The sequence below is a fragment of the Electrophorus electricus genome, chromosome 19 (assembly GCF_041902795.1).
Source record: "Electrophorus electricus isolate QZ-2024a chromosome 19, ASM4190279v1, whole genome shotgun sequence".
Taxonomy (NCBI): domain Eukaryota; kingdom Metazoa; phylum Chordata; class Actinopteri; order Gymnotiformes; family Gymnotidae; genus Electrophorus; species Electrophorus electricus.
This window is the reverse complement of record NC_137515.1, coordinates 2,976,611-2,992,441: the sequence shown is the minus strand read 5'-3', so window position 1 is coordinate 2,992,441 and position 15,831 is coordinate 2,976,611. Positions and strand designations below refer to the sequence as shown.

The window sequence follows — 15,831 nt, the reverse complement described above, 5'->3', positions numbered from 1 at the left end:
ACGCACAATGCCACGACGGGCACCGTGAACCTGGGAAGGAATTAGATATCTGGCAGAAGAAAAGCTGACATAGATACTGAACAACCACTGCCCGCACTGTTTATATATTTACAACAAAAGTAAAAATATAACCGGACATGGAAAACGCCTCACAAACCGACGAACCTCTTCCAAGATGGCTCCGAGGTCGGCCGCGCTGCGCATGCGCAGACACCGTCGTGCGCAGGTTTGCGCCAAGTGTGCGGAGGATGTGGCGAGTGTCGCTGGACGCGCAGAGCTGCTCCATCACAACAACTACCATCGCCGTTATTATCTCCGACGCTTTCACAGTCTGAACGGCTTCGGTCTCACAGCTTCGGTCTGTTCCCCGGGAGCTTCTCGGTGCCGCAGAGGTTTCGTGTCCCCGCGCCATGGAAGAGGGCGGTCTGGCGTCTTTGTCCCGCGTCTTTGCGAGCTGCCATCGCGGGCAGGAGGAACAGGCAACACGCAGGCTAGGCCTCAGCTAGGCCCCTCACCGCTTTTCTCTTCGTTTCTCCTGCTCGCTGACACCGGTGCCGTTTTTTGTTGTTGCTCTGGAAAATACGCGTCCGCTTGACTTTGAAATTGCTCCTTTTGAAAATACGCGGTTGATTTTTTTGGTTGTTTCATTTTGGATGGTGAAAGACTGTTAGCTCTCCACCTAACTGGCTAAACGGTTGCCTAGCACAACACTGGCATCGACGCGACTTTAGAGGATTATCTCTGTTCATAACGACCCGCGATGAGCGGTCACCGGTCCAACACCTTTCTCTGAGAGGAAGGCTCTTCTCGGGCTGAAAGATTTGGACGTTATTGGTTTGGAAAGGTTACGGGCAAAGCTCCGCAGCTAAGCGGACTGAACTGACTGCTAACACTCGGCAGTGTGAATGTGGGGTAAAATGGAGACCCCGACGATTGTGTACGATCTGGATACCTCCGGTGGTCTGATGGAGGTAAGCGACGACGACTAGAAACCCGAAGTGACGGTGATCTTTATTTAGTCAAGTCGACGATTTTACCGGCTGATGGAGATTTTGTTTAGCGACCGAAGCTAACTGTAGGCAAACCAGGCTAGCTAGCTAGCAGGCTAATTGGCTATCGATAACCTAGCGTAGCTATTCTTTTAGCTGGCTGGCTTGGCGTGCAAATATCTCGCCAGCCTGTACACTTTGTTTGTTTTGACGGTTTTAAAAAAGAGCCCAAATCAAACCTCGGGCCATGTGTCACTCGCAGTGAGCGCTAATGTGATTTTACTTCAGCTAGCTAGCCTGCTAGTCTTTCTGGGCCCAACAATGGCTGACACGTCTCGAGTCAAGCCAAGGAGGGTGGACGCCATATGTTTTTTTCTTTTTCTTTTTTTTGCTAGCTAGCATGATGTTTCTCTTAAATATCACAGCAGTTCGCCAGGTATTCCTCTCATCGCGAAGTGAGTGTAAAATACAGAGCCGTAAGCGACACGTTTGTGCATAAAGGCTTTTTTATTATTATTTATTTATTTATTTTTAAAAATCAGAATTGGCTCGCTGGCAGGCTTGCTCCTCTCGCAGGAAAGCTGCTGGGTCTCCTCTCGCTAGACAGGTGATTCACAATTTTTTTTTTAAGACGGTCCTCTTCTGTGTTTCAGCAAATTCAAACTTTGCTCGCACCCCCGAAGTCGGAGGATGGAGAGAAGAGTAGGAGAAAACTGGACCGCAGCACCAGGAGAACGGGCCGAGCGACCAACCACGACACCTGCGACAGCTGCCGTGAAGGGGGGGACCTCCTGTGCTGTGACCACTGCCCCGCCGCCTTCCACCTGCAGTGCTGGTAGGCAGCTTGTGGGGATCCTCGGCAGGAACTCCCTGAAAGTGGAGAGGGATCACGTTCTGGGTTGCACCTCATGAGGTGGAAGGGTTTACGTCTGTGTTTGTCAAAAATAACCCTGACTTGTGCACATCGGGCTTTTCCCTGTGCATGTAACAGAATGTGAAATCAAGTGACCAAACTGTGCCCTTTGAGTTGTCACTTTCCGAATGTAAACTGTTTGTTTATTGTCTTCCCTTGTTAAACATGTTGTTAAAAAAAATTGCCCAATTATAACCGGAGTAAGTCTGGTTTTTGTCCAGGCCAGGGAGAGAAGAACTAGTTGTTTAGTTCTGGTAAAGGCGCTGATGTTGAGCAAGTTGTAACGTGAAGCACCCACTATCGCACCCCTCTGTTCTCTAGAACTGACAGCTCTCGATTGTGGTTGGTATTGTCCTAAAGTGAGATTTCAGTAACTTATTTCGGCAGCGTAATAGCTGCTGCCAGGGTTACGATGAGCAGGCTCTCTCGTGTTAGTAAATGAAGTGGATTTCTATGTCTTCGAAGGCGTGTATGTCTCTGCGCCTCAGGGTTGGGGTCACAGGCCTTCATAAATAAACGTGATCCATGCATGCAGGGCAACTGAATGTTCTAGCTGTAGAATGCATTATAGAAATGCCAGGCCGACAGAATAATAGGGAAATAAAAAGACATGCCATGATTAACTTATTAGAAACGCAGCCAAAAGCTCTTTAAAAAGCACTAAGCAGCCTCTCAGAGCAGTTCTGTGTCGTTGCCTTGCAGCTCCGTGTACTGCTTAGATTTATTACCACGGCTAATGTTGCGTACCGTTCTGAAATGCTTGGATTCATTCTTTGCTCTGCTTGCTTGTTGTTGTTGTTTGCTGTGGCACTGCTGCAAGAGTAAATGAATCCACGTGAGTTTGGAGACCCACACGACACCGGACCTATCCAGCGTGCACTGTGCTCCGAGGCCCTTGGCCCGGTGCCTGGACGTGCCCGAGACTGCCCACAGTCTCACCTGCTTTTCATCAAGCTCAGCTCTGGGCCGTCGCCACATTCAAATAGCCCTAGTGTGGATGGAATTGACCTTCGGTGCAGGGCGCCTGCTCATTTGAATTAGCGTGAGCCGAGAAGTGCCCATTAGAGAACCGCAGCTTTCAGCTTAGAGGTGGGTCATTTCTAGTGTGCCGCGCGTCAAAGATGGCGCTCATAAAATCAAAAGTTGACAGTGAAGGACATCAAACAAACCCCAGGGAGATTAGTTGGTCTTAACACGTCTACCTGTGCGTTTGTGGTTTTATGAGGCAAATTGTTGTCCTAAATCCCAAGGGGATGGATGGTGTGAAGATTGGGTTAAACCCAGAAGAGAAACTGCGACCACTGAACCTTTCTCATTGATTATGGTCTTCAGTGTCTCATGCCACAAAAGTGGACGCTTAAGAGCTCGGATGAGTGTTGGAAAGCTGTGTGCATGGGATGCCACATATGGGTTGAGGATTAACAGACAGAGGCCCCTTTCTTGGAGAGTCCCTCTGGTTTTCCGGTATACACAGAGCTGAGTGTTTGTTTACCCTTGGAAGAATGGGAAGTGAGAGATCGTTTTCGCTAAACCAACGTTTTTGTCTGTTTGCAATCTGTGCACGTGTGCACGTCTGTGTGCACGCTGCCAGAAGGAACACAAACCAGCTACGTTGGGCAACATAAACCAGGCGGTGTTCATTTCATGTGGTTAAGATGATGCAGCCTTTTCTGTATAAAAAAAAAAACCCTCAAGTAACATGTCTATAAAGGTTTTGTTTGGCTGATTTGCTGACTGGCCTTTTGGGCTTGGTGGGGGAAAAAGTCATGAGCACTGCATATGGAATCCTCAATCTAATGTTGCAAAGTGATCTGTAGTAACATGGTTTTGGGTATTTTATCTCTGTAAATGTCTGTTTAAACTGTTGTCCTGAATCAGTTTAAGGGCGCTGTCTTCATGGTTGCTTACTTGTTTTTGTTGTGTGTGGGTTTTTAATTTTTTATTTTTTTTACCCCTTTCTGTTTCTAATTTTCTTCCAGTAACCCACCGCTTAGCAGGGAAATGCTGCCCCCTGGTGACTGGATGTGCCATCGCTGTACAGTTCGTAAGAAGGTGAGGGGGTGTTGTGGGGGTGGAGGAGGAGCATGGCTTGTGTTCCTAACCCATAGGAAAAGTAACGTAGAACGACGCCTGCTATAGCACCTGTGATAAGTGGCGTATGTGATCTCGTTCGTGTGCAGTACTGAGTGTTCTGAGTAGTGGTCTTCCACCATGTTGTGCAGAAACGAGAACAGAAGAAAGAGCAGATCAACGGCCTCATGCTGGCGAAGCAGGCGCCGTCCCCGGCCACCGAGCTGGACCTGGGGACCCTCCGGCTGGACCCCGCCGTGGCCGTGGGAGGCACGGGCCTCCGTGCGGCCGTGGCCCAGGTCCGGCTCCTAGAACGGCGGCCCAGCAGCCGGCCGGCCACCCCCACCTCCAACGCTTCCTCGACGGACACGCCCACGCTCTCAGAGCAGAACGACATGGAGGAGGACCTGCTTGACGTGGAGGACGAGGCCCAGGGCTCGGAGCCCGAGAGTGCAGGCGCGCCTGCCACCCTAAAAAGGCCCTTCGACCTGCTGATCGCCGCCGCCATGCAGAGGAACCCCACGCAGTTCCAGCTCCCCAACGACCTCACCTGCACTACCGCACTTCCAGGTAGATTTGCCGCACTCTTCTTCAACAGGGTTCGGGGGGGGAGGGTTAGGACAGCCAGGACTTCACAGCTATGCAGCGGTCGCTTTTCGGCCTCTCCGACACGCATCTCACGGGCCTTCTTCTCGTTCTTCAGGAACCAGCAAGAAGAGGAGGAAAGAAGAGATGACTGGGAAGAATGTCAAACGGCCTCAGCACGAGCTGGACCACTACGGGCTGGTCCCACTGCCCGTCAAAGTGTGTTACGCCTGCAGCAGGTAACGCCCTGTCGGACCGCCCTGCAGTGACTAATTAGAACTACTGCTGTTTTCTAAATTTGATTATATAATCGAGTTGTTTGAAAACCCAGATATTCCGTTTGTAAAATGTAATATTTGATTGTGAGAGAAAAAGCAGCACTCCTGAGTGTCCCAAGTTCTCGCGTGGGTCTCGGCTGCTAACGGAGACACATGACATCACTTTCACTGATTGACAATGAAATGTTGGTCAAGCACAACACAAAAACAACCACGTGGTAACAACGGCAGAGAGTTCACTCAGCCGCAGAGAGGGTGATTTTGCCATTTTGGTCAGTAGGCGGTTGTATTTAAGTTCGTTAACCTTCCAGCACTAGCAAGCCACATGTTGAAAATGTGCACCCGACAATGTGGCCTGGTGTGTGCTAGCCTTTTTTTTTTGTGCTTGCTAGAGTTTGGGGAATTCTTGCGTCAAGAATATCAGTAGCCTACTTTTCCATTTTTAATAACATTTTATTGTAAATCTCTAAGGGTAAAACATCTTTGCCAAACGTTTTTTGGAGCTGTGTGCAAAAATACTCAACTGTAGGCTACAGCAATGAGCAAATAGTTATTCAAGGCTAAAGACAGAAGCTTCATGCACAGCAAGTCCCCAATGGTTTGAGTATTTCATGTTTTATGTTAAGACAGATTTGTGTTAAAATAAATAGACTTATACAAGTAGTTGTTTGTCGCTACATTGGTTTGCACACTTATGGCCATAATGAGTAAAAATGCATATTCATACGCTTTGAACCTGTGTTTTTAAAAGGAATAATCAAATGTTATTTTTGACCCATTTTGACGGTTCGAGTTTGTGCGTGTGCTTTTTGTTTGTTTTTGTGGTGACTGCTGCCTCAGTGTCGTTAACGTGTGAAAAATATCGTACTAATGAGGTTCTCTCTGTGTTTGCAGAAATTGCACAGTATGGTGTTTTACGTTTCAACCCCGTGCTTATTTCTGTTGAGTAATTGTAGCATTTTTTTGTTGATTGCTCTTGAGAAAGTGACAATGTCCTAGATTGCTTGTGGTTGGAGTAACCGTCGCTGCCTGTAAAACCGCCTGCCTTAAAGTGGAGATAGATCACATTCTGGGTGGATGGAGGGCTGCTTTGTGGTTTTTTTTGTTGTTGTTTTTTGTCAGGCAGTTCTCCCGGGTTGCCCCAGAGGGCAGGACCCGTGCCGCCCAGGCTGAGAGGTAGCACTAGATTAGGCTGTCTGAATTTCCATGAGGACCCTACGCAGGCAGTTTGCAGAGATCTCTTAGGACCGTGGCAGTATGTACGTGTAACAGAACAGTTGATCTCTGTGGGCCGCGCCTCGTTGTAGGAGCTGCAGGATGGCGCCGCTGATCCAGTGCGATTACTGCCCGCTGCTGTTCCACATGGACTGCCTGGACCCGCCGCTCACTGCCATGCCCGCGGGCCGGTGGATGTGCCCCAATCACATTGAACACTTGGTGGTAGGCGGCACCTTGTCCCACATTGTCCATTTAATAATAATTTAGTTAATTATAAATCATCATGAATGAGATTTAACACATTAACTATGTAGGAGAAGTTTTAAGCATTGTTTATTGATGTAATTTGTCATCTTGCCTGTTCCAGCTGAATCAGAGAAGCCTGACACTGAGCAACCGCTGCCAGCTGTTTGACCAGTTTCAGGACCGCATATCCCAGCATGCCGTCAAAGTGGACTTCCTGCAGCGAATACACCGGCAGCACCCGCCTACACGGCGAGCATTGCACAGTCGTAGCAAGAAAGCCTTGAAGGTCAGACCTCGGTTGTGACATGTGAACCAGGTCTCGCATTGTGCTGTTCAGACCCGTTTGGGATTGGTAACGCCATCGGCTCTGCCCACAGGTCCCAGACGCCATCAAATCGCAGTACCAGAACCCACCTGTGATGATCCCCCCTGCCAGAATCCGGGACGGCGAGCTAATCTGCTCAGGCGTTCTGGACGCTTCTGCCACTCAGCATTATACCAGCGCCGATGAGCAGCACCAGGTGTGTATGGCGCAGCGCAGCTCCAGCCTTCGTACTGTATTCATTTTTGTGCTGGTTCACATTTGAACCACTTCCTCCACTTGACCCCCTGGCAGTGGCTCCGAGATGTGGTCTCGCTGCAGTGCAGCATCATGAGGCACCTGTCTGCCAGGCAGTGGGAGTCTGCGCAGGCAGAGAGAGCGGAAGTGAAGCCCAGCGCGGCCTCGGACGAGCCCGGCCCTCGCTGCCTTACGTGCGGCAAGCCGGAGGTCAGCGTCAACTCCGTTGAGGGGCACGCGGCCTGCACGGACAGGACTTGCCGGAGCTGCGGGACCGCCAACGGCCCAATGGTGAAATCGGCCCACGCCAACGGTGGACAGGTCTGCCCTGCTGCCTTGGATGACCCCCAGCACAGGCTAGGCGAGCTCCCCGGACTCAGCCCTGACGCGCCCCGCCCACACGTGACGCCCGCGTCCCCTGAACTGGCCAATCACACCAGCCCTGCGCTCGTTAAGACTGAGGACCCGACTTTGAAGTCCTGTCCCACCTCAGAGCCCTTGGTCTCTGTGTGTGTTAAATCTGAACCCAGCCCCCCTCCAGCTCACGGTCTAAGGACTTCCCCGAGCTCACAGGGGGGGCAAATGTCTCTGATGGGTAAACGGTTGACATCGTCTCACGCCTCTGAGACACTCGCCATGACATCTCCACAAGTGGCCCCGGACAGTAGTATCAGCTGCCAGTTATCTTCAGCACTCTCCACTGGTAAGTCCTGGTACTGCATTAAAATGACGAGGCACTTGCCGAGCACCGAGTTGGGGGGAGAGAGAGAGAGGTCCAACTAATTTTTGTAATCACTCCTCAGATGGAAAGTTTAACAGCGACACGGCAGCACAGAGTGCCGGCTCGGAGCTATTAAACTTGGGAGACCTCGCCAACTGCCTGAAGGCTATGATGAAGGGGTCTGGAGGTGAGTCCATCTCTCAGCACCAACTTCTGCTGCGATCAGCCCTCCTCGTCTGGGTCACACACCTGTGCTGCTCCCGCAGAGATCGAGCTCAACGCCCTGGACGAGAGGTTCGTCAAGCTCCTGGCCTGGCAGCGGATCCAGCAGCTGTTTGAGCCCAAAGCTCCTCCCGCTCCCAGCGGTGCGGCATCATCTCCTGCTGCTGCCTCCTTTGTGCGCCAGAGCCAGCGTATGGCAGGTGCGAGGCATCCTCTCCCCCCATGATGCGTGTGTCTCACCAACACACACACACCCCGGTTTGTCTTTAAAACACTACAGCCTGCTAACAGTCAGAAAAGGGTAGCTTGCGTGGTACGGTCCAAGCTGAGCTGTATGATGCTAGCAGGCACTTTAAATCAGTGCGAGGGGTACCACGTAACGATAGAAGCCTTAACCGGGACCTCCCCTCTCTTCCTCTCCAGCACAAAACAAGGACGTCCAGGCCAGAGCTACGTTTTATCCCCTGTCTGGGAAAGGGGCAGCAGTCAGCATGTCGTACAGAAGCCTTTACATCGGAACTGGTGAGTGGTTCTCCTGCCACAACGTCTCGTGCTTGAGGGGACAGGCTGTGGATCGTGTTTACCAGATTTCGGACATTTCTTCTGCAGGTGCTGACATGGACGTGTGCCTTACCAATTACGGCCATTGCAATTACGTATCGGGAAAACACGCTTGCATCTTTTACGACGAGGTAAATCGTTTCTGATGACCTTTGAGCTAACCCAGTTATTACGCCTGAGCCTGGGAGTAATAATTCATTCTGAACTCCCAAACCTGGGCGTCATAATTCACTCCGAACACAGCATTTTGAAGGTAAGGGGTGTTTTTTGCGCCAGGTTGCTTAATGATGTGTCATTTTTCCCATGCCTTCTCAGAACACGAAACAGTACGAGCTGCTGAACTACAGCGAGCATGGCACGACGGTGGACAACGTGCTGTACTCGTGCGACTTCTCCGAGAAGACAGGGCCACGCCCATCCAGCAGCCTGGTGACCAAAGTGCAGAATATTATTCGTGAGTACAGAGCCACACACACAGTGCAGTCTGGTGGCTGTATTCTGCTACGCTGCTCTTCAAGAACCAACAAGTTTAATATGGTAACTGGAAAAATGGTACATTTAATGACAGTGGAAGGTACAAACGTCAGTAGGACACCGCTTTCCTTACCGGGCCCTTTGTCTAAGCCACGGGTTGCCCAGCTGTGTTCGTGTACTAAACCCTGTGCGGTTTTCTCACATCAGACACACTCGTATCAGACTGTCAATCAGACACTACTGAAGGCTGCAAACGGGTGCCAGCTCTCTAGGGCATGGAGCGTTATGCTCGTTCCGACGCCGCCCTCTGTGGATCAGACCCAACCCCACTATTGTCTCCCCTCTCCTTCAGGCCGCTGTAAGAAGCGGAAGCAGCCGGACGAGGGCAGCGTCCTTCCCCGGGGCGGCGTGATGAGCAGCCAGGCCGACGAACCGCCCGCCGGCCCCTGCGGCTGCAAGGCCAGCGGCTCGAGCCTGATCGGGGGCAGCGGAGCCGGCTGGGAAGGCACGGCTCTCCTCCACCACGGCAGCTGCGTCAAGCTGGGCTGCCTCCAGTTCATCTTCAGCGTCACAGAGTTCGCCAGCAGGCAGCCCAAAGAGGAAGAGGCCGCCGGCGCCGTGGGCTGCAGCCACGTACCCGTGCCCGGCCAGCAGGGGGAGCCGCTGGCCAAGACCATCTCCCAGATCCACCAAGTGCCACTGCTGCACTACAACCCCATTCCTTAGCCCCCTCCAACTCCTAACCCGCCTCCCAGAGCTCAGACTTGTACAAAATGTACGCTTGTTTTGTAATTATTTAATTGTTCATACATTTGCATGAGGTGAAGTATTTGGTTGTTTTTTCCCCCTCTCTACGGAGGATCTGATTTTGTGGGCAAGTTGCACATAGAACCTTTTCTTTGTGTATGTAAATGCAAAAAGTTGAGTTCCTCGAGTTTGCATTTTTAAAAGGGAATTTGGGGCGTTCTTGATATTCTGAGAACCAATGCGGAGGCAAGAAGTTTCCACTTGTAAAGAAAGCAGAACACGTTCTATTTTGTGCCAGTACCGATAGTTTTTATATAAACATGCTTTTTTTTTCCCATAAAATTAAAACTTTTTATTTACTCATTTTTATTTAATGTGTACTGTATTTGGAGTATAGTAACGTTCCGGTGTTCCTTCTCGCTACCTTGACAGTAGCCTCCCTCTGTTTGGATGCGTCCACGTTGTATATATGTCTATGTATCTGTCCATGTACCTGTGTGAATATACAAATATCCACACATCAGATCGATATGAAAGGAATCCGTTGTTCAAACCCCAGAGAGGGAAGTGCTGGGTTCCGTGTGTGTATATATACACCATTTTGGCTTTTATATTTGATGTTCTGTAGCTATCAAAGTGTTACGTCCTCCTTTTCTCCGATACTGTAGTCATTATGTATATGTCTGTTTCAAAGAGATTTCATCAGAACAGTTTCATGTACCCTGTAATTACAATTTTGACCAGTTTCCTGTCTGTCAAACAATGTAAATATCTACAGATTTTAAATAACATGCTTTAGAAACACTGAGCCGTTGCATATTTTTCTAAGCACTTGGAGCGACGCGGTGGGGGGTTATAGGATTGCCTTTGTGTTGGCAGCGCGCAGGAAACGGCACGCATCTCTCGCTCCCTCACATACACACACACACACAAACCCCCACCCCGAGTATGCACACTTATTCATGGACTTTATTTGAGCAGGGTAGTGCAAACGTCTGTGGTGTTTGCACCCTTACGGTTGTTTACGCGTTCCTCATCAGGCGTTAGGCCTACGCTTCATATGCAGACTCATGAAAACCAGCTGACGCAGGAGAGAGTTGAGAGCGTGCAGTATAGGACGTTTTCCCTGTTGCACGTTTCCGATTTAAGACGACGTAAGTGCGGATACTCAACTATGATGTTTGATTTTCTTATAATTAGCGCAGCTCTGCTGGGCATCGGTTACGCGGTCTTGTGGTTAACGGTTTTGAAAATGCCAAGGTTCAAAAGATCTGTGAAATTAAACGGGAAGACGGTTATCATAACGGGTAAGTGCTGTGGTTTTTTTTCATCCCGATATTACACCTCTATACGCGGATCTTTTGACCAGTCTTCGTTAAAACAGGTTGCGCATCCAAACCAGCGACTCCGTCTGTTGCATAATGCATGACTTCTGCCCCGCAACGCAACCTACTTCGACGATGAATCGTTGCTTGAAAACGCGAACCAACTTCTGATTCCCATAAAAATTAGTCAGTACAGGTCACTGACCCTTTAAACTACAACAAAAATAACGTTTAGTAACGAATTCCCACATTTGCGTGGCGGCCTTTGATTTGCATAACGGCACGTAATGAATAATGAATGCGCTGGGGGATTTTTTCAGGTTCAAACACAGGTATTGGCAGGGCCACGGCACTGGACCTTGCCAAAAGAGGAGCACGAATAATACTGGCCTGTAGAGACAAGCAACGAGCTGAAAGCGCAGCCAACGACATTAAAAAGGTAACGCCGTAATGTTAGAATGGCGATGCTGATCTCCGATGGAGCTTTAAAGGCTAATTAGTGGGGGCAGGTGCTGGCGTAACTCCACTGAAAGATTGACCGTTTCTCGTCATCTCACAGCAAAGTGGGAACAACGAGATCGTATATATGCACTTGGATCTCGCCAGTCTACAATCTGTGCGTTCTTTTGCTGAAAACTTTCTCAAAACCGAGCCCAGACTGGACATACTCATCAACAACGCTGGTGAAATCTCATTTTTCTCTGCCTTAATGATCATGTAATACGACCTAATGTGCGCTTGTCTTAAATGTATGATTTCGTTTTTATTATTTCTGCTTGTCCAAATACAGGAGTTGTGATAGACGGCAAGACCAAGGATGGTCTTGGAATGATCTTTGGAGTCAATCATATTGGCCATTTCCTATTAACTGTTCTGTTGCTGGACCGACTGAAGGCGTGTGCCCCCAGCAGAGTGGTGACCGTCTCCTCACGGGGTTATGAGATCGGGAACATCGATTTCGAATGCATCAACGCCCACAAGGACCTCGGCCGGGGAAACTCCGCATTAAGTTTGCTCAGGCTATACACCCACAGTAAACTCTGCAATATTCTGTTCACCCACGAACTGGCCAAGAGACTCGAGGGCACAAACGTAACATGCTACAGTCTCCATCCAGGTCTGTCTGCCGCGCAAACATCCCCAAAGCTGATATGCCCCCACCTCACCCAATAATAAAGTGGGGGGGGGGGGGTTTACATTAACCTCTGTGCGTAATGATCTCTCTGCAGGAGCTATACGTACGGAAATAGGTCGGCACGCGAACCTGTTGTGGAAGATGGTCTTGACGCCCATCATGGCTCTGTTCTTTCGGGACGTGGAGTCGGGGGTCCAGACGACTCTCTACTGTGCCCTCCAGGAGGGCATCGAACACTTAAGCGGACGTTACTTCTCCAAGTGCGCTGTGCAGAAGGTGCGTGCCAAGGCCAGAGATGACGCCACCGCCAAGAAGCTTTGGGAAGTCAGTGAGAGGCTGAGTGGTCTTGCTTAACGTCAAACGTGCTGCCATGCATCGATTTGTTAGGTTTAATTTCAGCTGCGCTCGTTTCAGTTTTATTTTACCAACGTCATGTTCTAATATATTAGCGCAGGGTGTTTGGCAACAGCCCAGGAACCTGGAGGAAAAGGCTGTGGTGGGTTAAGCAGGTGTGGTGTAGCTGGAGGCTACGTGTCTAGAACCCTTTGTAAGTGAGAGGCATGTAGATTGGAAATGCCTCTCATGATCACTAACAGAGACCCCCCACACCCAACCTGCCCAACGAGCAATGTAACAATAACTAGTAAGCACCTGTGCTCTCGAAATACTAACAGATCACCACATTTTGTCTTTTCATAAATCCTTCTGAGACTGACAGAAGACAATAGCTTAGTGCCGTGGACTCTGACTTCATTTATTGGCCATTATTGTCTTTGTGCCTGTCTGCCATACTTATTCACTTTAATCTGAAAAAGGGGGAACTTGTTATACAAACGCGACCAAATAATGTGTAAAGAAATCCACAGGTTATGTCCTTCAGAGATGGACGCACGCTGATGAATCTCTGTAGTGCTGTGCAGCATCGTTGACGTGGGAAAGAAGTGACGTACAGCAGGAATTCAGAAGCTTCATTTAAATTGTTTTCATTCCTAGGTAAGGTAGATAATCCCACACTGCACGTATTTTAGGAGAAATGGCAAAACTCAGCTGGATTCATTCATGCTATATATTCATTCATGTTATTGTTATATTTCCAGATCAAAAAATAAAACACGATTATAACAATTAAGAATGCAAGCTGCTCGAAAGCACGTGACTACAACCTAAACATATGAGCAGTCCGCTAAATCAGATTAACCAACTCTTGTAACAACTGAAGTGCAAAAGATTCTAGGTTTCATTTCTTGAGTAATGTATTCAGTTTCTATCTTTTTCTTAAATAAAGTTTGACATGTGCAGAGGCCGACATTCATTGTCTCGCGCGTAATCATTCATTTGCACTTGACACGGGAAAAAAGCGAACCGGTTCGGCCACTGTATAGTTCACATGCGTCGAAAGGGGTAAACCTGTATGACAGGCCTCGGTTCGTCATAGCAGCTCAGTACAAAAGGGCTCACACTGGCTCTGCTTCAGGACAGACCTCTTTCACCCGCAGGAGAACTGAAACACATCCGCTTGCAAAATGTTGCATCTTGCGTTTGGTCTTGTGGCGATCGGAATTGTCTACGTCGCTCTCGTGGAAACCTTGTTTAAGAAGTCCAAATGTAAAGGGACGACAGAAATGACTGGAAAAACAGTAATAATTACCGGTAAGTTTGAAAGAAATGGCCTTCTCTGGAACGCCGTCCCTGTGGAAGCGATTCTCATCGACAGAGTATTGTTTAGTCCAAAACTGTCGTTAAAACTCACGATAACTAGAACGATAATGGCTCCGGGTGCGACGCTGTCGCTCTGCTGTCGTTCCGCCCTGGGGCGTAATGGACTTTTTTTTTTTTTTTTTTTAAATTAAAGTTATAAAATAGCCAGCTATGTAGATCTTGTATGAAACTAGATATTCTCTTTCTTAAAACAATACTGGCTACATTCAAAAGAAATGTGAAAAGTGTGTGATTTGGCCAACTGTTCATCAGGTGGGAATACAGGCATTGGAAAAGCCACAGCAATGGACCTTGCTGGTAGAGGAGCAAGAGTTATCTTGGCTTGCAGGAACCAAAGGAAAGCTGAGACTGCCATCCGTGACATTGAGAAAGTAAGAGACTCTAATTTCATTTGTATATTTTAACTTCACGTTAATTGTCATGAGGAGGTTCACAGTCCATTAAAGAGGAAGTAACAAAGATGTATTTAAAAAATGTTGTTGCATGTGTGTTTGGGTTTCCCCCCCCCCCAAATCAGGTGACGGGCAGTACGGATGTGGTGTATGTGCATCTCGACCTGAGCAGTCTGAAATCTGTACGTTCTTTCGCGGAGACCATCCTAAAAACAGAATCTAACCTGGATCTTCTCATTAACAATGCAGGTGAAGACAACCTTCATAAATATTTATTCCGTCAACAAATCAAACACTTTATTTTTAACTTGTAGTAGATGCTTCTTTATTTTCTCTTCTCCAGGCCTTGTAGCAGATGGTCGAACGGAAGATGGTTTTGGTATAGAGTTTGGTGTCAATCATCTTGGGCATTTCTTGCTTACTTACCTCTTGCTGGACAAACTAAAAGAGCGCTCGGGAGCTCGGGTCATCACTCTGTCATCCCTGGCACATCGCTGGGGTAAAATCGACTTTGATACCCTGGCCGCAAGCAAAGACCTGGGCAGCGGGAGATACAGTTGGCAGTTCTTCCAGGCTTACTGCAACAGCAAGCTCTGTAATGTTCTATTCACACACGAGCTGGCCAAGAGGTTGAAGGGTACCAATGTCACCTGCTACAGTGTTCATCCTGGTAGGTAAAATGGCCGCCTGTTTCGATGATCGCGTTTCCTCCTTTGTTCTTGTGGTTTTCGTTTTTAACAAATGCTTTCTGAGAGCTCAGAGATGTTTGTGTGAATGTTGAATGAACACAGTGATAACGCAATAACTTTAGTGTAGGTTTACCTGTCTGTCATCCCTCAGGTATTGTGAAAACGGAGCTCTCCCGTCACGTCAGTCTCTGGCAAAAGGTGTTCATCGAACCTGTTGCCTGGCTCCTCTTCCTGGACCCGCAGACTGGCGCCCAGACAACTCTCCACTGTGCCCTTCAGGAGGGCATCGAAGCACTCAGTGGGCGGTACTTCTCTTGCTGTGCTGTTCAGGACGTCAGCGCTAAAGCCAGAGACGATGCAGTTGCCAAGAAGCTCTGGGAAGTTAGCAAGAGATTATGTGGTCTCTCCTAAACCTAGAAGAACTGTCTAGCGTCAGGAATGAACCAATACGCGGTCGCTCAGGTGTTGGCGATTTGATTTGAATCAGTGTTGGAAGTTAGTGTTTGATAATAGAAGACTTAGTGCTATTTTTATGAATGTGATGGATGATGTCTTTGACATGAAATTCTTTGTGGAGAAAAACTGTACATTGTTAAATGCACAGTTTATCCAGTCTTATTGTTCATATTGTTTTTCAGATACAGAAATTTTATTTTTTGAACTATTGTAATAAAATGTATGCATTATGAACGCTCCATTGTTGTGTCTAATTCTTGAAACAAAGTTTTATGCTCTATGTACCAAGGGCCCCGTGTGGAATAATTTTGGAAACAGTTGTATACTTACAGGAATGTCTGCCTCACTGAAATGTTCCCAAGGTTAGAGTTGGCGTTCCAACTGTGACCTTAGAAACCCTACATAGCACTCTTAAGAACATCAAGTTACCTTAATGTATCATACTGCGGAAACCTGGGAATTATATATATATATATATATATATATATATACAGAAATACTTTAAGATCATAAATTCATATTACTGAAATAT

The 15,831-nt window shown here is 48.3% G+C and overlaps 3 protein-coding genes across 4 annotated transcripts; all 3 read left to right on the top strand.

Annotated features, from left to right (window-relative positions):
- The first annotated feature begins 46 nt into the window (after window positions 1–46).
- phf12a (PHD finger protein 12a) lies at window positions 47–10,391 on the top strand. The gene is made up of 15 exons (XM_035535366.2): window positions 47–971; window positions 1,643–1,824; window positions 3,882–3,954; window positions 4,125–4,542; window positions 4,676–4,796; window positions 6,143–6,275; window positions 6,421–6,585; window positions 6,677–6,820; window positions 6,916–7,561; window positions 7,662–7,766; window positions 7,846–8,001; window positions 8,225–8,323; window positions 8,411–8,493; window positions 8,678–8,816; window positions 9,189–10,391. The coding sequence occupies exons 1-15, from the start codon at window positions 906–908 to the stop codon at window positions 9,560–9,562; spliced, it is 2,904 nt and encodes a 967-aa protein (XP_035391259.1). The 5' UTR covers window positions 47–905; the 3' UTR covers window positions 9,563–10,391.
- Window positions 10,392–10,540: 149 nt separating this feature from the next.
- dhrs13a.1 (dehydrogenase/reductase (SDR family) member 13a, tandem duplicate 1) lies at window positions 10,541–13,349 on the top strand. 2 transcript variants are annotated; one of them, XM_027003448.3, is made up of 5 exons: window positions 10,541–10,890; window positions 11,229–11,347; window positions 11,468–11,591; window positions 11,699–12,025; window positions 12,138–13,349. In XM_027003448.3, the coding sequence occupies exons 1-5, from the start codon at window positions 10,644–10,646 to the stop codon at window positions 12,395–12,397; spliced, it is 1,077 nt and encodes a 358-aa protein (XP_026859249.1). In that variant the 5' UTR covers window positions 10,541–10,643; the 3' UTR covers window positions 12,398–13,349. The 2 variants fall into 2 exon arrangements, with proteins under 2 accessions (XP_026859249.1, XP_026859250.1); XM_027003449.3 differs by having other exon boundaries at window positions 10,542–10,737.
- Window positions 13,350–13,504: 155 nt separating this feature from the next.
- Window positions 13,505–15,532, top strand: dhrs13a.2 (dehydrogenase/reductase (SDR family) member 13a, tandem duplicate 2). The gene is made up of 5 exons (XM_027003450.3): window positions 13,505–13,693; window positions 14,015–14,133; window positions 14,280–14,403; window positions 14,498–14,824; window positions 14,995–15,532. Exons 1-5 carry the CDS (start codon window positions 13,567–13,569, stop codon window positions 15,252–15,254), a joined length of 957 nt encoding a protein of 318 aa, XP_026859251.1. The 5' UTR covers window positions 13,505–13,566; the 3' UTR covers window positions 15,255–15,532.
- The last annotated feature ends 299 nt before the right edge of the window (window positions 15,533–15,831 follow it).

Bases quoted from the DNA above. Each gene is read 5' to 3' on its own strand.
- dhrs13a.2 (XM_027003450.3), top strand. From the start codon at position 13,567: ATGTTGCATCTTGCGTTTGGTCTTGTGGCGATCGGAATTGTCTACGTC. The intron at 14,404-14,497 runs GTGAAGACAACC...TCTCTTCTCCAG, and splicing joins TCTTCTCATTAACAATGCAG to GCCTTGTAGCAGATGGTCGA. The intron at 14,825-14,994 runs GTAGGTAAAATG...GTCATCCCTCAG, and splicing joins CTGCTACAGTGTTCATCCTG to GTATTGTGAAAACGGAGCTC.
- dhrs13a.1 (XM_027003448.3), top strand. From the start codon at position 10,644: ATGCAGACTCATGAAAACCAGCTGACGCAGGAGAGAGTTGAGAGCGTG. The intron at 11,348-11,467 runs GTAACGCCGTAA...GTCATCTCACAG, and splicing joins CAGCCAACGACATTAAAAAG to CAAAGTGGGAACAACGAGAT. The intron at 11,592-11,698 runs GTGAAATCTCAT...GTCCAAATACAG, and splicing joins CATACTCATCAACAACGCTG to GAGTTGTGATAGACGGCAAG.
- phf12a (XM_035535366.2), top strand. From the start codon at position 906: ATGTGGGGTAAAATGGAGACCCCGACGATTGTGTACGATCTGGATACC. The intron at 7,562-7,661 runs GTAAGTCCTGGT...ATCACTCCTCAG, and splicing joins ATCTTCAGCACTCTCCACTG to ATGGAAAGTTTAACAGCGAC. The intron at 7,767-7,845 runs GTGAGTCCATCT...CTGCTCCCGCAG, and splicing joins TATGATGAAGGGGTCTGGAG to AGATCGAGCTCAACGCCCTG.